Source organism: Chiloscyllium plagiosum, chromosome 31, assembly GCF_004010195.1.
Source record: "Chiloscyllium plagiosum isolate BGI_BamShark_2017 chromosome 31, ASM401019v2, whole genome shotgun sequence".
In the NCBI taxonomy this organism is placed as follows: Eukaryota; Metazoa; Chordata; class Chondrichthyes; order Orectolobiformes; family Hemiscylliidae; genus Chiloscyllium; species Chiloscyllium plagiosum.
This window is the reverse complement of record NC_057740.1, coordinates 29,294,423-29,317,274: the sequence shown is the minus strand read 5'-3', so window position 1 is coordinate 29,317,274 and position 22,852 is coordinate 29,294,423. Positions and strand designations below refer to the sequence as shown.

At 39.6% G+C, this 22,852-nt stretch overlaps 1 protein-coding gene across 17 annotated transcripts; it reads right to left on the bottom strand.

Moving 5' to 3' along the window:
* Nucleotides 1–546: 546 nt before the first annotated feature.
* Nucleotides 547–22,624, bottom strand: LOC122565364 (cold-inducible RNA-binding protein-like). Of its 17 annotated transcripts, XM_043721255.1 has the most exons (10): nt 11,618–11,741; nt 10,909–11,018; nt 10,326–10,432; nt 7,850–7,991; nt 7,493–7,574; nt 6,930–6,985; nt 3,911–6,079; nt 3,415–3,491; nt 2,877–2,965; nt 547–1,398 (listed from the first exon to the last, which is right to left on the bottom strand). In XM_043721255.1, exons 2-6 carry the CDS (start codon nt 11,006–11,008, stop codon nt 6,931–6,933), a joined length of 486 nt encoding a protein of 161 aa, XP_043577190.1. In that variant the 5' UTR covers nt 11,009–11,018; nt 11,618–11,741; the 3' UTR covers nt 547–1,398; nt 2,877–2,965; nt 3,415–3,491; nt 3,911–6,079; nt 6,930. The 17 variants fall into 17 exon arrangements, with proteins under 17 accessions (XP_043577190.1, XP_043577192.1, XP_043577195.1 ...); XM_043721257.1 differs by lacking the exon at nt 11,618–11,741 and adding an exon at nt 22,551–22,624 and having other exon boundaries at nt 3,415–6,079; XM_043721260.1 differs by having other exon boundaries at nt 3,415–6,079; nt 11,685–11,761.
* Nucleotides 22,625–22,852: the final 228 nt, after the last annotated feature.

Below are 22,852 nucleotides of genomic sequence, written 5' to 3'. Positions count from 1 at the left end.
TGACAATTGATAGGTGGTCCTTCTTCTACCTCAAAAATCTAACTCATATTGCTATACTGTCCAGAACAACACTCAATGAATATGCCTAGGGGGAATAAAGTATGTTAACATTTGATATTGCAATCCTTTACAGGGTACAAGAATCTGAAAGATGATCATGGCATTGTTCGCAAGACTATCCATTGTAATTGCTTGTTGTGTATGATTTTCCTCAGGTGAGCTCCAAGCTGGCACAAACTGGAGAAGATTAGTGTCTGTCAGAAACCAGTCATGCATGCTGGCAAGAATTCTCAAGAGCTATTATTTAACCATCCAACCGAAGCCAAAATAACCTCAACTACTTGTGTTCCCACAGCACAATATATTTGCAAACATCTGATTCACGCAAGTACTAATTCTAAAAATGCACAACTTTAAAGTATCAATCTGTTAAGTTATCAGATGCTACATAGTCCAACCTGTCACTTGAATTTCAACATTGTGTTGGCTGGAATTATGAGAAGGTAAATATCAAGTTTTAGACATTTCAAATCATAAACAGGTAGCTTTGTTTCAAATATTTTATTGAACACTGTAAAAGGAATAGTAGTTTGTAATTGCACAATCTTCCATTATTTCCTTTGGCTCCAGCAGTTAGTTTTGCAGTAGTTTTTTCCAACTAGGACAAAGTGAGGACTGAAGATACTGGAAAATCAGAGTCGGAAAGGGTGGCACTGGAAAAGCATAGCATGACAGGCAACATCAGAAGAGCTGGAGAGTCGAAGTTTTGGGCATAAGCCCTTCATTAGACTTACGTCTGAAATGTCAACTCTCCTGCTTCTCTGATCCTGCCTGACCTGCTGTTTTCCAGTGCCACCCTTTCAGACTTAGTATTTTTACAGTATCCTCTGCCTGCAATCACCAACCTTCAGATCAAATACATATTTTATCATGAAGTTAGAACAAACAAGATACTGAACAATAAAAATTGGAAAAACACGTGTGCAGATTTCTACCACAAGTGTCAATGTTCTTGAGGTTAATGCAGATCAGCCAGGTCTGTGCTGCATGCTGATAGTCAATGTCTGTAAGCAATAATCTCCGTGTAAAAGGTTAGCTGCCGTTCAGGATAAGAAATAGGAGTACCAAAAGTAAGTCAACCTCTCAGGTATGCACCACCATTTAACAACATCATGACTAATTTGATCTTAAGTCTCACATTCCACATTCCTGCCAATTTCCCATAATCTTAGGCTCCCATAAAGTTCAAAGTTCCAAAATTAATCCGTCTTGGCCTTCAAAATATTCAATGATTCTGTCTCCACAGCCTTCTGGGAAAAGATTTTCAACTATTTTCACTCAACTTGATGGATGAATTGGATAAATCATTGAAGAATGACCATCACTGTGAGACTGTACCTAAAAAAGGATTAAAAGTTTTAACAAGACAAGAAATAAGAAAACTGGATTGAAAGGGAAAATGTTAGACCATAGACATTTCACATTTAAAACAAGTCAACATAATGGAACAGGATGATAATACCATTTAAGACACTAGACGCTACAACAGAGGATTATGCTTTAAAAATATGATCACAATGTACTGCAGGTTCAACACCACTGTTTGAATATGATACACTGAAGAATATTAGAAAATACTGTTAGGATCTGCATGAGTTAGGTTACCATATCTCTACAACTACAAAACTTAGACATGTACAGCACGGAAATCAACCCTTTGGTCCAATTCATCCATGCCAACCAGATATCCTAAATAAATCTAGTCCCATTTGCCAACAATAGCCCCACATCTATCTAAACCCTTGCTAATCTTGTACCCATTCAGATGCCTTTCGAATGTTATAATTGTACAAGCATCCATCACTTCCTCTGGTAGCTCATTCCATATACACACTACCATCTCCATGAAAATGTTGCCCCTCAGGTCCCTTTCAAAGCTCTCAACCTCCAAAGCCCCAGGGAAAATGGCCCCAGTCAATTTAGGATTAGATTACTTACAGTGTGGAAACAGGCCCTTCGGCCCAACAGGTCCACACCGACCCACCGAAGCGCAACCCACCCAGACCCATTCCCCTACATTTACCCCTTCACCTAACACTACGGGCAATTTAGCATGGCCAATTCACCTAACTTGCACATTTTTGGACTGTGGGAGGAAACTGAAGGACCCGAAGGAAACCCACGCAGACACGGGGAGAATGTGCAAACTCCACACAGACAGTAGCCTGAGGCGGGAATGGAACCCAGGTCTCTGGCGCTGAGAGGCAGCAGTGCTAACCACTGAGTCACCGTTCAGTCTCCAACACTCCAGGGAAAACCAACCCAACATATTCAACCTCTCCCTATAGCTAAAACCCTGGCAAAATACCTGTAAATCTTTTCAAGTTTCACAACATCTTTCCTATAGCAAGGAGACCAGAACTGCACTAAATATTCCAACAGTGGCCTAACCAATGTCCTGTATAGCCTCAACATGATCTCCCAAATCCTATTCCCAATGCTTTGACCAATAAAGGAAAGCATACCAGATACCTTCTTCATTATCCTATCTACCTCCAACTCCACATGCAAGGAATGACGAACCTACACTCCAAGGCCTTTTTGTTCAACAACACTCCCCTGGACCTTTCCATTAAGTGTACAAGTCTCCTCTATTTTGCCTTTCCGACATGCAGAACATCACCTTTATCTAAATTAAACTCCAACGACCACTCCTCAGCCCACTGGCCCATTTTATCAAGAGCTCTTTATACACTGAGGCAACCTTCACACTGTTTACTACCATTCCAATTTTGCACAGTGACTCTTCATCAGAGCTCTACTTAATGTTTTACTTTTTATACAATAGGACTTTTTCATTCAGCTCAGAATCTTACCTCAATAATAAAATCAAACATTTATACATCCAGTTGTTTGATAATATCCACAAAGTTGATCTTTCATATATATTATTATCTTGGATCACCTATGGACATAACAAACTTTAACTGTAATGTATATTTTTCATTTGACAAGGAGGTACTACAAAGATCAACATAAAATGTGAATTCAATGGCTGCCTTGACAGAGGGAGACTCTGGAAGTGCTCTTCTAATATATTTAATACTAGTATAAAGTACACACCAGTCTCTGATGCATTTAAAGTGTGCCTCTAACCATCTTGAGCCTCATGGTAATTTTCCTTAAATCACCAATTTTATTTACTTGGCTCAACATGGCAAGACAATTTGCTCTTTACGGAGAAGAAACCTAAAAGTGCTAAGTTGACCAAGGGACAACGGCACTAGTTTAAGCCTTACTTCAATGGAAGTAAAAGTAGACAGACAATTTAGGAGTCAAAACATTTAATCAACCTGTCTCAAACTTAACATACAATTACATATGCAACTTAGTGAAAATGTGAATCAAACTTACCCCCACAGGCTTTCCTCTGCCTTCAGTGTCAAGGGGCAATCAACATCATTATTCACTTGAAATCACGCAGATTCATTCTGCAATATGAAGAGAGACTATTAGTTATGTTTGGACATTTAGAACAACTCAACAAAATGAAACTTTCAGGCTTAACAATTTAATGTAATTTTTAACAATTTTCAGAAAAAAGTCACAAGGCAAATCCTAGTTAAAGGAACAAATTGTGCCACTAATGTTATAACGTCCAATTTCTTTTAAAGGGATTTTTTTTTGAGTACTCACTGTTATATGTCAATGGAATAGAATACCGCAAGCAACTGAATGAATAGATCAAGGAATAAAGCTTTATAGTAAGGTTTGGCGTGGTGTTCAATTTTATGAATTGGATTCTGCTAAAGAACTAACCCAATAAAATAAATGAAATTTCACAAGCACATTATTTCAGTCTTTTGAATGAACAGTCAACAGAAACTGCCTATGAGAGTAAAAGAGTTACCTCAAATCTAGGACTATATCCACATATGCACTTAGCCATGTGCTGTTTTCATCTCAGGTTTCATTGAAGAAGGCACAGCACTTCGTTCTCCATGGCCATTTCTTTCCAAATGTTAGCAAAGATCCTTAGAAGTTGTGAAGCGTTATAAAAATCTTTAAATGGACTTGAATACCTTTCTGAACAGACATTTTCACCTAATTTAGCTGTGTCCAATTTTATAGCAACAGAGACAGTTTGTGAAATGTTGATAACTTTTATCCTGATGCTTCTGATAACTGAACTCTTAAAAAAAGAAACTTTCATACATCAGCCAGCCGCTAGTAGTAGTATTATCATGTCAGCCATAAAGTAGCAAGTTTTGGAATGGAACTTTTCCATTTGGTAATCAATTACTCAATGCAAGTAGGTCACAATAAAGCTACCAGTTTTTGAGAAACATGAAAAGGGAAAAAAGATTTAAAAAACCCAAAATTCTTCAACACTAAGACAGCCTTTTGATAGCTGGCACCAGAAGTAGCTCTTTTCAAACTAATATGGCAATATCCCCCATTCAGAATTTACCCTTTTGCATAAAGTAATGAAGAAAATTAGCACTACAAACTTAAGCTATTTATAAGACCATAAGACAAGGGAGCAGAAGTAGACCATTCAATTGGAGTCTGCTCTGCCAACGAGATCATGGCTAATCTGATTATCCTCAACTGCACTTTTCCTCATAACCCTGCTTTGAAAACAATGATCTAAAATGAAAGGCAAGTACAACAGATTCAGCATCCAACCTAAGGAATAATTTCAAATAACCAATATACCTGGCAATTACCTCAGGCATGCCAGTTACATGGGAAAACTGGTACTGTAGTAATAATTAGAATGCCTACAACTGTTGAAAAGGGACCATTCTGATTTCAATTTAGGTCAACACACCTTTTGACGGTGTGTTATATACTATACAATATAAACATTATAATATAGAGTATCTGAAAAAGCCTTTGCCACAGGTTGCTCAATCCTAAACTGGCAATCATCTCATCAATTAACTTTCAAACTAAGAAGGGCATCAACTGTGGTTTTACATTTATAATTGAATAGCAATTAAAGACTTCGTTGCTTGCTCAAATTAGCTCCTAATATCACCAATTTTTAAAATTGACTTTCCAACTACTTTTAACATTACAGGATTGCAAAATTAATCTATACCTATACCCTTTCTACTACATCCCATCCCATAAGAATCCAACTACAGAAAGATCAGGGTTATGAGTCACGTATTTTGTTTAATGAGGCTTCGTGAAGCCTGTTTCAGTACAAAAGGTCAACTCTAAACCACTTGAACATACAACACAAAGAAAGCCATTTTCAAATATTTCTCATCCAATACATGTCAACTTATAAAGGTACATTGCTCAGGACTTCATTTGTAAATTTTGAAGAATTTGGAACATGATTAACTGATTATTTACAGTGTACAGAACTCTTGAAACTACTGAAAGATGCACAAAAGTCCAATTACAAGTTAAAAATGAAGCCTTTTATCTTCAGCAGTATCAAGACGATTTGTGAGACAGAGGACATCTTCCGTTCCAATGTTGCTTTCCTACCCTGCTACACTAAAGGAACGTTTCAGATGACATTTGTTTTTTAAAATGCAACAAGAATAAGTGGCTATAAAAGCCTTTATTTTGAAATAAAGACCACAGCTTGTTCAGCTTCTATAAAACATCAGTTTGCTTAGCATAAAAATAGATTGAGAACACACTATAAGCCCCTTTTACATGTTTGTTTTACTAGAATTCCAGTCAACCCCGCAACTTCATTTCCAAAATAACTAGACTTTACAGGAAGTATTTGAGCAAAGACAAAAACAAGATGGTTCTAAAGTAAAATGAAAACCTCAAAATATTACTAAGAAAAATATTGAGGGCTCTGCCATCTGCCTGAGAATGCTTATTATTTCATTGTTTAATTCCAATATTACCAAGCCAACACTTAGTGTGCATCCTCATGTCAGAAGCTGTCAGGCTGTGATTAACAAGGCCAAACTGAATTACTACAAGTCAGTGAGAATACAAGCACACAATACGAATCCACGAAGCTCCGAAAATCTTTATAAATACAGCCATAGGAAGGACGATCTTGAGTCAGGAAGATTTATTTATTCGTTGTGTGTAGCTGAGAACAAGAAGCAGGTACAATGTAAAAAGACTGCAATAGTAATCATAGCTTCCTCTTCCTATTGCTAGATCAGTGTTATGGACTGAATTGGATCATCTTTTAGAGCTATCAGGCACAGTAGAACATTACCCGAAGATTATGACGTTTGAAGTTTATGGCATTTGTACTTCCAAAGTAAATTCAATCTCACAATTAATACATTATGGGAAGATAACAGGGGACTGGATCTGAGATTTTTGAACTACATAAAAGTATGGTTAAGATACTCAATGCTTTAGAGATTTAGAATACATGCTGCTTTCTTGGTTTTAGTTCAAGACTGTAGTGCCTATGATTAGATGGGAGGACAAATCTGTTAAGTTACCTGAACAGATGGCAATAAGAATGGCATGCAGATTAGGAGCTAAAAAGTTTAAAAGGCCAGGGTCAAAATGGAAAAGAATGCACTAAACTATGGCAGTATGAACCAGTTTGACAAATATTGTGCTACTGCAGTTAATTTATACAACCTAGTAGCAGGGATTGAGTACTATGGTATAGCACAGACCAAGAACCTGTTCTTTCAACCTGCAAGGCCAGAACCTACCATTAGTAAAACTTTCCACCCCAGGAGATGCACTGTTGAGTGGTACAACAGGAAGAATCAATATTACATTGTACTGAGCTTTCAGTATAGAGATTATGGTTCTATAATTCAAATTGTGTGGACAATGCTGAAATGCACTACTGCACTGCACAGTGCAAATAGACTGCTTACCAAAATAACTACATCATACCAGAAGATATGAAGTGTAACCCCAACCCAATAAATTTTCACTTAAAAATTTTCATTTTTAGTGGCACCTACCTTAACTGTCATAACTATCCCTGTAGGAACCACCGCCGCCATAGCTCCCTTGACTCCTAGGGACAAACAAAAATCCCTGTAGTGTTTTCCAGATCATTTATTGCCATAGTTATTGAGTTGTACAGTACAGCATCTTAAACCTATGCCCTCCAGTTTTTGACTCGCCCACCCCAAGAAAAAGACCTTGGCTGTTTACCCTATCCATGCCCCTCATGATTGTGTAAACCTCCAAGGTCACCTCCAACGCTCCAGGGAAAACAGTCCCAGCCTATTGAGCCTTTTCCTGTAGCTCAAACCTTCTGGCAACATCTTTGTAAATATTTTCTGCACCCTTTCAAGTTTAACAAAATATTTCTGACGGTGGGGAGATCAGAACTGAAGACAGTATTCAGAGCAAATAGTTATTTATAAAAATATTCAGCCAATCATGGGGTCTTGTGGCTGTGGTAATGTCCCAACCTCTGGACGGGAACGCCTGAGTCCAAGTCCCATCTGTTCCAGAGGTACATAGTAACAGGATGAGTTGAAAATATCTAAAACAAATAACAAAGAAACATCTTCACCTATCTCTGTTATAGTAGTCTCTTGACCCAGAATAACCACTTCTTGAATCATATCGTGCCATGTACCCTCTATCTCCTCCACCTGCATAAGGATCCAAATAATGATGAATTTAATTAAACATTCATTTCAAACCACATTAAACATAACCAAATGGTCACTATGAGCTGAAAATAAGTTATTCTAAAACTGCTATACATTGACCAGAAATACAGTAACTTCTTTATTATAAAAATTCAATAATGTAACAGATGAAGGGAGCAGCAAAATGTCTACACAGCAGTCTTTTCAAGATTAGCTGAATGTAGTCACTGAAGTGGTGAAATTCTTTTAAAAGTATAATTGTTAATGTTTCATACCTCTAGAAAACCCACGGGCTCTACGCCCAGATCCTCCACGGAAAAATCCACGACTACTTGCACTTCCACCCCTGTAGCCTCTGGACCGTTCTCCAGAGGATTTTCCAGCTTGATCTACCCTAATCTGACGCCCATCAACAGACTGCAAAGAAAAGTGACAACTTAATTATTAAGTGTCAAATGGCACCACTTATGGAAGTTCCTGCATTTTTCACAATGTTCAGGATACCCTGAAGTGCTGTGAGAGCACAAAGCAGTCAACAGCAAAAGTGAGCCACTGGATCTCTTTAAGACCTTGGGATCAGTGCTGGGACCCTTGCTGCTTGTTATGATTGGATTAGATTAAGATTCCATACAGTGTGGAAACAGGCCCTTCGGCCCAACAAGTCCACACCAACCCTCTGATGAGTAAACCACCCAGTCCCATTTCCCTCTCACTAATGCACCTAACACAATGGGCCAATTCATCTGACCTGCACATCTTTGGACTGTGGGAGGAAACCGGAGCACCCGGAGGAAACCCACGCAGACACAGGGAGAATGTGCAAACTCCACATAGACAGTCACCCCGAGGCTACAATCGAACCTGGGACCCTGGTGCTGTGAGGTAGCAGTGCTAACCACTGAGCCACCGTGCCGCCCGTACGTTACCAACTTGGGATAGGAGTTTGAAGGTATGATTGCAGGTAGCGAGGACAGTGTCAGGCTATGGTCCGATACTGATCGTCTGGTAAATTGGACAGAACAATGGCAAATGGAATTTAATCTTGTTAAGTATGAGGGCATGCATGTTGGGAGGTCTATTAAGGAAGGACATGCATGTTGGGAGGTCTATTAAGGAAGGACATGCATGTTGGGAGGTCTATTAAGGAAGGTAATGAATGAAAGGTCCCTAGGAATACGGAGGAAAAAAGGGACCTTGATGTTTATGGCATCTGTACTTCTGAAGTAAATGCAATCTCATAACTAATACGTAAAAGTATGGTAAACATACTCTCAATGCTTAAGGAATTTAGAATACATGCTGCTTTCTTGGTTTTGGTTCAAAACTGTATACCTATGATCCTTGAAGATGTCAGCATGGGTAGACAAGGTGGTGAAGACATACTTGCCTTCACCAGCCAAGCTGTAGAATGTATGAACAAGAGGTCTTGTTACACCCTTGTTCCATTTGCGGCCTAACCAGTGTTTTATAGCGTACGCAGTTCTGGTCACTCCACTATTGGAAGGATGTGAATGAACTGGACAGGATGCAGAGGAGATTGACCAGGATATTGCTTGAGATGAAAATCTTAGTTATGAGGAAAAACTGAATGCGCTGGGTTTGTTTTCCCTGGAGCAGAAAAAGTTGAAATATATCTAATCAAGTAAACCAAATTATGAAAAGCACAAACAGTGTAGATTATGAGAACCTTTTCCACATGCCAGATGAATCGAAGACTAGAGAGCATAAGTTTATGGCAAGGAAAATGTGGTTTAGAGGGCATAGTTCACGCACAGAGTGGTAGAAATATAGAATGTGCTGCCTGAGGGGGTGGTGGAAATAGGTACTCTCGCTACATTTAAGAATCTAATTGGACCCAGTGCAGACAAATGGGATTTAGTATAGTTTGATCTTTGTTGGTTAGCATAGCAGTGGTGGACCAAAGGGCTTATTTCTATACTGTACGAGTATGACCTTCTTTACATCAAGTTATGACTGAGTGTTTTTTCTTGTTTAAAAAGTGCAATCATTACCACATGACAGGGAATTACAACAGATGGCTTGTAATTATTGAAAAACATTAACACTATTATAATAGAAATCCAAAGGCACTTGAATTGCAATAAGACAAAAATTGACAACAGATGGAGCAAGTTCAGAGGAGGAAGATAGGGGAATGATCAGGACAGCATTGGAAAACTAGAACAAAATATTTTAGATGCTGGCAATCTGGAAAATCAGAGTCTATAAGTAAAAACATCAGGTAACAGATTCTGGAGATGATTTTACCAAGTGGGTCAAGGAATGGGTAGAGTTGGTGGGGCATTAGAGGTGGAAGTATTTTATAATAGATACAGGATTCAAAGCTGAGCATCAAACAGGACACAAACTTGTAATGCCTGGTTAAACTAGAGACAGTTTCTAGGAAGTGTGACCAAATGGCCAGGGAACAGAAATTTTCCTTAGTAATGCCAATGGGTAATAAATGTTTAACTAAGGAATCCTTACTCTCCTATTTAAGTTCAAAAAGCACCATCTTATCCACCTATGGGGTCAGACAGGGTATTCTTTAACATCTGATCCTAGACACAGCACCTTTGATATTGCTCTCTGCATATTATACTGAAGAGTCACCCTGGATTATGTGCTCAGGTCTCTGGAATAGTGGGACAGAGAATAGCATGAATCCATTTCCTATGCTAAAATAGCAGATGTACCACTTATGACACCTTAATTGTAAAGTTTGCAGAAACAATGGGTATTTAAATGTACCTTTCCATTCATAGCTAACATAGCATCCTTTGCATCATCAGGATTTTCAAAGGTGACGAAACCAAACCCTCTTGACCTCTGTGTCTCGCGGTCCTTAATTACAATAACTAAAGCAGTTGGAGAAAAACAGTTCAAGTTACGAAACGCCACCTTATGACTGAAACAGCTTAAAAACATTTACAGACTATCACAGAATTACATCAAATTATAGAAACAAGCCATTTGGCTCAAACTACTTATGTCAGTACTTACAGCAATATAAAAGGTTTTTCTCAGTACACATACTGCACCCTCCCACAATAACTCATTTACTGCTGCCCTTCTTCAATTACCTGCCTCAGCACCAGTCAACAGAGAAATGATCAGCCTGTTTAAAACTTTAAAATTAAGGCATCAATGCCGTGGGGGATGCATGCACTTTAAAAAATTTCACTGTTTCATTCTATACTGAAGATGAAGAATGTAAAGAAAAAAAAAATCCACTTCTAACAAGCTTCCAAAGACGTCCATTCGAAACCAGATCCCACTTAAGTGCTGTCAACACAGTGCAATTATATTTAGCTGCCCCACACCAGATACTAACCTTCGGAGATCTGCCCATATTTGGAGAAGACGGATTCCAGGGACTGTTCGTTCGTGTCAAAGTTAAGACCACCCACAAAAAGCTTTCCTTCGTCAGACATCTTGCTTTACCTATGTGGGGAGTAAGTGAAGAGTAAAATTAGGTCTTCTTTTGTATGGTGGTGGTGTAAAAGGAGTCGATTGGATGGAGAGTTTGTAGGGGGGGGATGGGAAATAGCCTCAGTTTTCTGCTTTAGTAAATGGTTTGCGGCACATGGAACACTTTCCTCCCCCGACCCACCCAGCAGATCTAAAGCCAGCTCGGTTTCTCCCCATCTCGCAGGCAGAGAGAGAGAGTGCCGCAGTGCGGCACGATCCGGGTCCCAGGCAGTGGCCATCTCCGGCCGGCCTGGCTTTGTGGGGCCGCCATTTTACACACTCCACCAACCTTCATCAGTTATAACCAACAGAAACACCTCCAAACCGCTTCACCAATTCTGACCACCCCCAACTTCACACCCCGCCACACTAATCCCTGCACTACTCGCCGCACGTTTCTCATCCAAGCGTATTTTAGCTTCAAAGACGACGGTGGTTTGCGCGCCCCACTTCCATTCGGGATTGAAGCTGATGGCGCACATTTACAAGGAATTCCCGGTCGTTAGCGATTCCCCCGCCCTGCGGCAATAACGGACCGCCATCCCACCCTGTCAGCCGGGTTTGACCCTAACCGTTAGCGCGATTCACTCAACGTCGAAAGTGAGCGAGCACAAAGCCCCGCAGCGGCCTTCAACTGACTTCAACAGAGTTACACACAAAGCGGCTCAGAGCTCCGGGTCGAAATGAGAGCACGGCGCGAGGGCTGCTATTTATTACTGCCCACCCACCCCCACCCCCTGCAATACCCCGGATTCAGTTGCTCTGCGCATCCGCTCACCCCTTTCTCTCTATTTCCTTTTACTGAATGAAACCTCTTCATAGCTACTGCCAACATCCTTCCAGGTTACAAACGAGGGAGACGACAAGCAAAGCGCCAATTTAACAACTTTATTTACAGCTAACAATTCAGTTGCAACAAAGGAGGTCTCCTTTCTCTTCTCGACAACTAGAAAATAACACGAAAGATGTTAACAGCCCAAAGCATTTTGCGGGGTGGGAGGTTTAACAAACAGCCACTCACTCTCAGCTCTTCAAACTCGCTCCGCTATTCAAAGTTACCAACGTCTTTAACAATTTTCGTATGCTTAAAAACGTGTAAGACAACAGGAATCAATTCTTAAACCTATACATTTCCATTTCGACCTCCACATTACCAAGGAGCTGAGAACTAAAAAAATTTCACTACCTGCAAAAGAAAAATCAACGTACCACTGGAGGCTCAGGTTCAGACTCCTATTTCTAGATACTATCATTCCTTGTTTTCAAAAAAGTACCTCTTATTGTTCTGAGCTCCAGCAGTATAGTTCCAATCTATTTAACCCTTAGAACATTCCAGCACAGTACAGATCCTTCGGCCGTCGATGGTTCTACAGGTCGGTGCAACGATCTGAAGCCCATCTATTCGACAGTATTCCATTTTCATCCATATGTCTATCCAATGACGATTTAAATGCCTTTGAAGTTGGTGAGTCTACTACTGTTGCAGGCAGTGCGTTCCACACCCCTACAGCTGAGTAAAGAAATTATCTTTGACATCTGTCCTACATCTATCTCAGGTCAATTAAAAGCTATGTCCTCTTGTGCTAGCCATCACCATCTGAGGAAAAAGGCTCTCACTGTCTATCCTATCTAATCCTGGATTATGTTGTATGTCTCAAGTAAGACACCTCACAACCTTCTCTCGAATGAAGTCTTTAAGTCCCTCAACTGTTCCATCCAAGATCTCACCTCTACACCAGGTAACATCCTCATACATCTCCTCTGAACCCTTTCCAAAACTTCCACATCCTTCTTAAAATGAGCTGACCAAAACTGTATGCAATACTCCAAGTGCGGCCGCATCAGAGTTTTGTACAGCTACTGCATGACCTCATGTTTCCAAAACTCAATCCTTTTGCCAATAAAAGCTAACACACCGTATGCCTTCTTAACAACCCTATCAACCTGGGTGGCAACTTTTAGGGATCTACGTATATGGACACCAACATCTCTCTGCTCGACACTAACAAGAATCTTACCATCAGCCCAGTCAGTACTCTAGTCCTGTTGCACCTTCCAACATGAATCACCTCACACTTTTCAACATTAAACTTCATTTGCCACCTCTCAGCCCAGCTCTGCAGCTTATCTCTAACCTGCAACATCCTTCGGCACTATCCACAACTCCACCGACCTGTCATCTGCAAATTTACTAACCCTTCCTTCTATTCCCTCATCTAAGTCATTTATAAAAATGACAAACACCACTAAATATTCATTTAGCACTTCCCTTTTTCCTCAGACTCCACACACAACTTCCCATTACTATCCTTGATTGGCCTTAACTCTTTCTCTAGTCATTCCTTTATTCCTGATATATCAATAGAAAGCTTTGGGGTTTTTCTTGATTCTACCTGCCAATGACTTCTCATGTACCCTCCTGGGTTTTCTTAGCTCTCTCTTTAGGTCTTCCCTGGCTAACATGTAACTCTCAAGCGCCCTAAGCCGCCTTCTTCCTCTTGACAAGAGATTCAACTGCCTTAGTAAACCAAACTGTCCTCACAGTCTAACAGAATACCCAGTAAAACTAGTGAGACTTCTGCTTCAAATTAACTTGTACATTTCAAAATGGATATCCATTAATTTTCCAGTATTACTGTTAGTTAGCTTGTTTTCAACCTGTGGGGTGAAGACCTTTGACCCCAGGAATTATTCTGGTGAACCTCTTATGACCTCTGTTTTCACAGAGACAAGGATAAAAATTGTACACAACAGCCCAGGTGCACTCCAAGCAAAGTATCCTTGCTTCTAGCTGCAATCCTTTAAATTAAAAGGTCAAATTCCTTTGAACTTAAAGTTGTCTTTCTATTTAACAAATTCTCTAGCTGCTTTGGATATACAAATTACTTAATTTCTTCAGTGTTCCAGATACTAAATCTTTGCAGACTCACTCCAAAATTCTTTTTAAGTGTGATTCCAAGCTGAAATTACTTCCACCTAAATTTTGCCATCCAACAAAAACAACCATTAACTCCCTTATACATACAATTGATACTTTGAGAATAGAATCCACATAATCCCTACAGTGTTCAAGCGGGCTGTTTAGCCCATCAAGTTACCACTGAACCTCAGAAGAGCATCCCACCCAGATCCACATGCACATCTTCGGATTGTGCGAGGAAATCAGAGAACCTGGGGGAAACTAGACACTTTGGGAATGTACAAACTCCACACAGTTGCCAGAGGGTGGAATAAAACCTAGGTCCTTGGCACTTTGAGATTAACCAGAGTCACTGTGCTGCCCAAAAGCTGGGGCTCAAACACTGATCCTACAGTACCTCATGAGACACAACCTGTCAACTTAAAAAAATGATCAATTTATTCCTAGTCTGTTTCCTGTTTGTTAACCAGTTCATCATCCACACCAGCAAATTCCCCCCAATGCCAAGTGCTCTACTTTTGCTTAGTAACCTCACGTGGGACCTTAATCAAAAGCTTTCTGAAAATGTAAAAAAGATCAATTTCTGCTGCCCCCCTCAGGGTTGGAGGGTTTAAGCTGTAAGTATAGGCTGATTAGGCTGGGGCTGGTTTGCCTGGAATGACAGGCAGTGACCAGTGGGGTACCACAGGGATCAGTGCTGGGACCGCAGCTTTTTACAATATATGTTAATGATATAGAAGATGGTATTAGTAATAACATTAGCAAATTTGCTGATGATACTAAGCTGGGTGAAACGCGAGGAGGATGTTAGGAGATTACATTGTGGAGACTGGACGCCTCCTAGCAGAGCGCTTTAGGGAACATCTACAAGACACTCGCACCAATCAACCAAACCGCCCCGTGACCCAACATTTCAACCCCCCCTCCCACTCTGCCGAGGACATGGAGGCCCTGGGCCTCCTTCACCGCCGCTCCCTCACCACCAGATGCCTGGAGGAAGAACGCCTCATCTTCCGCCTCGGAACATTTCAACCCCAGGGCATCAATGTGGACTTCAACAGCTTCCTTATTTCCCCTTCCCCCACCTCATCCTAGTTTCAAACTTCCAGCTCCACACTGTCCCCTTGACTTGTCCGACCTGCCTAGCTCCTTTTCCACCTATCCACTCCACCCTCTCCTCCCTGACCTATCACCTTCATCTCCTCCCCCACTCACCTATTGTACTCTATGCTACTTTCTCCCCACCCCCCTCTAGCTTATCTCTCCACGCTTTAGGCTCTCTGCCTTTATTCCTGATGAAGGGCTTTTGCCCGAAACGTCGATTTTGCTGCTCGTCGGATGCTGCCTGAATTGCTGTGCTCTTCCAGCACCACTGAGTAGACAAGGTCTTTTTCCCTGGGTTGGGGGGAGTCTAGAACTAGAGGTTATAAGTTTAAGGTGAGGGGGAATAATTTAAAGGGGACCTAAGGGGCAACTTTTTCATGCAAAGGGTAGTGCGTGTATGGAATGAGCTGCACGAGGAAGTGGTGGAGGCTGGTACAATTACACTTAAAAAGCATCTGAATGGGAAGGGTTTAGAGGGATATGGGACAAATGCTGGCAAGTGTGCCTAGATTAGATTGGGATGTCTGGTCAGTGTGGACAGGTCTGCCAAATCATGGTCAGCATTCTCAAGACACTAAGTGAACCACCATGCTCAAACACCAACACTGGGATTGGTACGTGTTTCATCTGATAATCAAACATGGGCTGAAGTTACAAACTTTAGTGAACAAGACTTTCATAGTTTGAGTGAAAATTGGTTGACACTTGTTATCCAACATACACACGAAGCCCAGTCAACATGATATGCACCCTTTCCTTCACGGCTTCTATGCTTGATCCAGCAAGATGTGAGGGAGCAATATTTTACCAAAGTTTCTGGCGTTTGCCTTCAACTTACATCTCCATTTAGCTACATCTTGTCCAATTTGTAAGATGTTAGCATCTCCTCCCTAAACCTTAACACCTGGCTTCAATTTTAGGGTTATTTAAATCCTGCCTCCTTGACTAAGCCTCTGATTACCAAATCAAGACAGCAATTCTTCACTATAGCATGCAAACCATGTCAAATAGCCCTAGGAGTAAGACCAATAAATTTGAAAAATGTAGCACTCACAGCTTTAATACAGCAAATATTACAAGATGTGAAAAAAGGAAAACAAACAAAATTTCCAAAATTGAGGATAGTGACTAATCTTCTCCATTTTAAAGCTTTTGTCAATGACCCAGACTTTGCTCTGCAAAGCAATGGATTTTGCCAACAGCCTAGAAGAAATCTGGTTTTAAAGTAGCAATTTCTGTGCCACAGACTTCAATTTTCCCAAAAGAAATTTTACATCAGGCACCACCTGCAAGGTAAGCAGTCAGCCATTTTGCATGATTTTTACAAATACAGGACACCTTTCGTATTGTGTCAAGTCAAATTGTTTCAATTGACAATTTTGGAAATTTAAGTGTTTTAAGCGCATACACAATGTGATTCTTTGTCTTCTTATAGAAAGCCAAGTTTGGTAACAGCATCACAGTATGCAGATTATTGGTTATTATAGAACAGATGGGGACAAAACAGTTGAGGGAATAAATAGCAAACTCTTGTTTTATAATCCTACTATAGCTCCATATTTCAACTAGCCTTTTAATGCAATCAGGGAAATATTAAAATAATAAGACAAGATGTAATAAGCAATATCCTTCATGCTGCAATTCTGTGTAATAATATTAGAAAGGGAGTGTGTTCAGTTACCCTTCCAAACTAGTTCATGACAAACAGCAATTTTCACAGGATATCTCTCAAATCCGTATACAGTACAGAAATAAGTAGCAGGTTGATACATTTGGGTCAGACTCACTTCTTGCAAAATTACTTTTAACAGTTTAAAGAGATACATTTATTTTCAATTTAGGCAAGTAGAAAGTACGAAATTGACACTGAATCACATCATAATCAAACCAAATAGCGAAACTGTCATTTTTACAAAAAGCTTTTGACTGTTGACTAAATCACATGGATACATAAAGAGAAGGAGATTCTCAACACAGCTGTTCAATTCCATGTTTAGCTCCAATGCTAGGCTCAGCTGAAAACAATTTCTGAATAAGCTGGAAATGAAAATTCATTGTAAAAATTATGGCAGGCATATTTCTTCCCCCTGTCTCACTAGCAAACCAGAAATTATTCAACATTCCTAACAATCCTTGAACAGAGTGGCAAACAAGGTACTTTCAGAAGGCAGTTAAGAAAGCATCATGGATCTGCAGTTACACATAAGCCAGACCAGGTGAAGATGACAGATTTTCTTCCATAAAAGATTTCCTGAACTAGTTGGACTTTTGCAACAATTGTAGTTGCGGTAACCATTACTGAGACTAGTTTTAACTCTAGATTTATTGATCAAATTTAGACTTCAATTAGGTGTAGGGGGATATGAATACATTTTCCCTAAAAATTAGGTTAGATCGCTGGATGTCGAGTCTAGTTACCATGTTACTTCCACCATAACAGGGGATTTACTTTTGTCACGTCATGGCAGAAACCAGAATCTGCAAGTATTCAGTGCATCCTTATTATTACCAATTCAGTTCTCCCATCAGACCAATCCTAATGTGCTTGGCCCTTGTACACACAGCCTCTCAAACTGCAGATATTTTGACATTTAAAATTTTATATAAAACTGCAGTACTAAGTAAAGAGTTACTATAAGTCAGTCTAAAACTTTCACGTGAAAATCGAGCTTTCGTCAATCCTGACCTCAAAATGATTACTGTGTGATGAAGATGTGGATGTATGTACCTTTAAGAAAGCTGGTAGAGCTACCTGACAGCACCAAGTGTTCTCAATAAGGTAACAATGTAACATTTGGTCGAAAGTTAAATTAGCTAGTTGTCTGGAAATGACAAAACAGATTTGAATTAGGCCAGTTTAAATTATACCCTGAAAAATACCAAACTTCAATCCAGTTTGAATTTAGTATATTGACAATCTTAAAAGCCAATGACAATCCAATGCTTTGGGGTACAAAACTGGGGAAAACTGAACAGTTGAGAGGAGAACTGCTAAGCCACTAGCATGTAAAAAGACTGCCTGAAATATAGCTGTGAAGCAGACTCCCCAAGAAGAAAAGACAGCAGAAATTCAGACAAAACTGAAAGCTGCCTGGTTTTAAGATAAGTGTTGTTTTGTAAATCTTAATTGGGAGTTTTATTGGACTAGTATTACAGAAGGGAAAGTAAAAGATACGTTAGAGGAAGAAATTATAAATAGTTGTTAGTTAATTATGCTGTTATACGTTAAGAAATAGAGTTGTTAATTTTTCCTTTAACTAGTTCTTAGCCTATCGAATTTTCACAGATTACTGCACAGAATAAATCTTGTGTGTTGCTGGGCTAAATTAATCAGGAGGGTTTACCCAGTGTCGTAACACTATGCTTTGATCCTACAAATATCTTACCCCTTGAAGCCTGCAGGATTCCTTTCTATCAACCAGTAAGAGTAATACAGTATGGAAGCAGACCCTTTGAACCAACTGGTCCACGCTAACCAAGTTCCTAAACTACACTAGTCCCACTTGCCTGCGCTTGGCCCATATCCTTCCAAACAGTTCCTACTGATAACCTTATCAAAATGTCTTCTGAATACTAATTGTACCTGCATCTACTTTCTCTGGCAATTCATTTCACACATGAAACAGTGTAAAACGTTGCCCCTCATATTCTTTATAAATCTTTCTCCTCTCACCTTAAAAATATGCCTATAATTTTAAACTCTCCAAGCCTAGGGAAACGATCTATGCCGCTCATGATTTTATAAACCTTTAGTCAGATCTGTCTCCTTAATATGGCAACCTTGTGATTGGAAGACCATAAGACATAGGAGCAGAAGTTAGCCCATTCAGCCCACCGAGTCTGTTCCGCCATTAAATCATGGCTTAAATTTCTCATCCTCATTCTCCAGCCTTCCCCCCCGTAACCCTTGATCCCCATGACAATCCAGAATCTATTTCAGTCTTAAATACACACAATGACCTGGCCTCCACAGCCTTCTATGGCAGTGAATTTCATAGATTCACACCACTCTGCTTGAAGTAGTTGCTGCTTATCTCCATTCTAGTAGGTCTTCCCATTACACTAAAGCTGTGGCCTCGGGTCCTAGTCTCTCCTACCAATGGAAACATCTTCCCAACATCCACTCTGCCCAGGCCATTCAGTATTATGTATGTTTCAATTAGATCCCCCCACTCATCCTTCTAAACTCCATCGAGTATAGACCCAGAATCCTCAAAATTAAGCTTTAATTTGCTGGGACCATTCTTGTGAACCTTCTCTGAACACGCTCCAGGGTCAGTACATCCTTCCTGAGATATGGGGCCCAAAACTGCAAATGTGGGCTGATCATAACCTTACAGAGCCTCGGAAGTACATTCCTGCTATTATATTCAAGTCCCCTCAAAATAAATGCCATCATTGCATTTGCCTTCCAACCAATTACCAAACCTGCAAGTTTACCTTGAGAGAATCGTGGACCAGAACTCCCAAGTCTCTTTGCACTTCAGACAGCTGAATTTTCTCATTTATAAATTAGTCTATACCTCTAGTCTTCATACCAAAGTGCATGACCTCACACCTTCCCACATTGTATTCATATATCACTCTTTTGCCCACTCTCCCAACTTGTCCAAATCCTTCTGTAGCCTCTCCAATGCTAACCATCCCTCTATCTATCTTTGTATAATCCGCAAATTAGCCAGAATGCCCCCAGTTCCTTCATCTAGATCATTACTGTATAAAATGAAAAGTTGTGGTCCCAACACCAAGCCTTGCGGAAAACCACTTAGGTTGCCATCCTAAGGACCCTTTTACCCCCACTCTCTGCCAAGATAGGCAACCTTCTATCCACTTTAGCATCTTGCCTCTAACACCATCTTACTCAGTAGCCTCTTGTGCTGCACCTTGTCAAAGGTGCTCTTCAAGTCAGGTAGATAGCATCCATTGGCTGTCCTTGGTCTAACCTACTCGTTACTTCCTCGAACAATTCTAGCAGATTTGTTAGGCATGACCTCCCCTTGATGAAACCATGCCGACTTTACCATATTTTACCAATTCCAAGCATTTAGAAATCTCATCCTTCACAATGGATTCCAGGATCTTACCCACAACCAAGGTTAGGCTTATCGGTCTGTAATTTTCCAACCATTGCCTTAGTCTCTTTTTAAACAGGTGTGTCATGTTCATGATTTTCCAGTCCTTTGGGACTCTCCCTGATTCTTGTGATTCTGAAATATCACCACTAATGCTTCCATTATCTCTTCAGCTATCTCTCTTAGAACTATGGGGTGTAGACCATCGGATCCTGGTGATTTATCCACTTTCAGGCCAGTTTTTCTAGCAAAGAAAGCAAAGGATGGAAAACTTGATGAAGTCAAAGAAGGTCAAGTGGTCAGTCAGTGCAGGAGTTGTTATAATAGGAGGCATTTGTTCCCAAGAAAGGTTGAAACATTTTAGTGCCTCCTACACCAAGTTGTGAACCATTAAGTAATTTTATGGAAAGGTCCATAAATTATGATCTTAATTATTCCAGACAGGAAAAGAAATCACTTCACCAAAATAAATGCAGATGGAGACTGGCCAGTCCTACTCCATACTTGTCACCCAAACTGAAACTTTACACAGACCAGAACTGGAACCATATTGCCGGCACTGAAACAGAGAAGTTGACAGATCAGAGGGTGCCAGGTTAGCGAAATACAACCTGTACTTGCAAACAGAGTTGCAGCATGACAGTATTATTTCAGAAGCAAAGAATAGAAAAGGCGAACCAACATACATATAACATCTGCACTGAGAACAGAAGTGGCCATTTTTGCCTCTTAAAGACTGCTCATTTAATAAAATCTGACTAACTTCAAATCCCCATCTACCCCTGATAGCCTTTCACTCCCTTGCTTACCAAAAATTCTCGACCTTTGCTTTAAATATTCAAGAGACTCTGCTTCACTGCCTTTGGATGAAGAATTCTCAATGTTTAAAAATTTCCATTTAAGACCAGTGACTGCTAGCCCAGATTATCCCACAAGAGGAAACATCCTTTCCATATCCAACCTGTCAGGGTGTCTCTGTGTCATTTCAACTAAATCGCCTCACTCCCAGTGGATATCAGTTTAGCCTAGCCTAACCTTGCCTCACAATGCAATCCAAACACTCCATGTGTTCATCACATAAACCTTCTCAGAACAATTTTTGCATTTACATATTTCCTTAAAAAGGATAACAGTACTGTATACATTACTCGTGATCTCACCAGTGTCACGTATAACTGAAGCATAACCGTCCCGATTTTGTATTAAATTTGCTTCACTATAAACAGAACATCCCATTCACTTTCCTAACTTCATGTTGCACCTATTTTAAAAATCATTTCACAAAAATAAATGTATAATTTCTTAAACACGAACGTCAAAGTACACTTTTTAATATTTCTGTTGGAAAGCTAGCAGAGTTTGGATCATTTCTTAAACAAAAAGACTTGCAATTCAGGGATAACAAAAGCAGACGAGCATTATCAAGTAAATGTCGTGTCAAACTAACTAAACAGCTGAAAAATTACTTTCTCTTCTTTATAAGCATTATCCTATTTATATACAAGTAAGGAATACCACTTTCAGAAAATCAAACAGAAAAGCATTACATAACTAACAATACTATTTCAAATACAGAACAGACATGGTATTTAGTTGCAACCAACTTCTTTCAAGTGTTTTTATTATACATACACACACACACACACAAAGTCAAAGTTTTCTCAATTAGAACATTGGCAGGTGCCAGCTTTGGTCAGTTTAAAAAAGATATGCAATAATATTAGCTATCATAAACATTGTAAGTAGTAATTCTCACCGAGTACGACATTTACCTGGAACCAAAGTACTTTAGAAATAATTATGCTAACAGTGCAATCGTGTGTAACAAAATAAATCTGATGTTAATTCAGATAATTTGGCTTTTAGATGTCCGGAAATATTATAATCATCCAGATGCTACTATTCTAGTTAAGATTTTTTTTTGCAGAAACTTAGTGGACATTTCATTACAACAATTGCGTCTGATCACTTAACTGTCAATGAAAACACTAACTAAATTCAACTAAATTTAAAACATTTAATTGACAGTTCTGAATACATTTCCATTTTATTTTTGCAGTAAAAAAAGTCTTCATATACAATATTCCAGGGATGTCAAGTCAGAATTGGTTTAATAGTATTCAACCAATTGGCAGATCTTTGCCCAGGGATTGGTGCAGAGAATGAAGGAAAATTCACCTTAATTTTTAAAAAGTACGCATACACTTAGTTAGAGATCAGCAAATTGTACATAGATTTGCACTAACTTTTCTTAGATCGGGATGAGGACTTGGTGAACTCGATACTAACTACCATTCTGAAAAAAGAAATTGTATCTCCACAGATTTGATGTCTAATGAAATAGGAGGGAAAAAGAAATCACATACTAGATATAAAAAATTTAGTTCAAGCAAAGTCATGTCAAGTTACCTGTATCTATGAAAGAAGTACTTTGTCTTTTTCTTGCTGTCTTTTTCCCAATAGTAGGATCAACCTGAAATTAGCTAACACAGCAAAAACAAAGGTTTTCAATCAAAAGTACTTAAGAGCCAGATCCAAGAAATTGTTAACATATTTTCAAAAAATTGATACGAGGTAGTAATTAAATTAATCCAGGCTTTCAAATATTGAAGAACTAAACATGAGTGGATCTCGATTTTACGTAAACTCAAATTACACTTTACTATTAAGTGGAATACTGTACAAATCTTATAGCTTGACGAAACCATTCA

Coding starts and splice junctions, on each gene's coding strand:
- LOC122565364 (XM_043721257.1), bottom strand. CDS start 11,008: ATGTCTGACGAAGGAAAGCTTTTTGTGGGTGGTCTTAACTTTGACACG. Junction 10,433..10,908: donor ATATGGGCAGATCTCCGAAG/GTTAGTATCTGG, acceptor CAACTGCTTTAG/TTATTGTAATTAAGGACCGC. Junction 7,992..10,325: donor TGTTAGCTATGAATGGAAAG/GTACATTTAAAT, acceptor TTTTCTTTGCAG/TCTGTTGATGGGCGTCAGAT.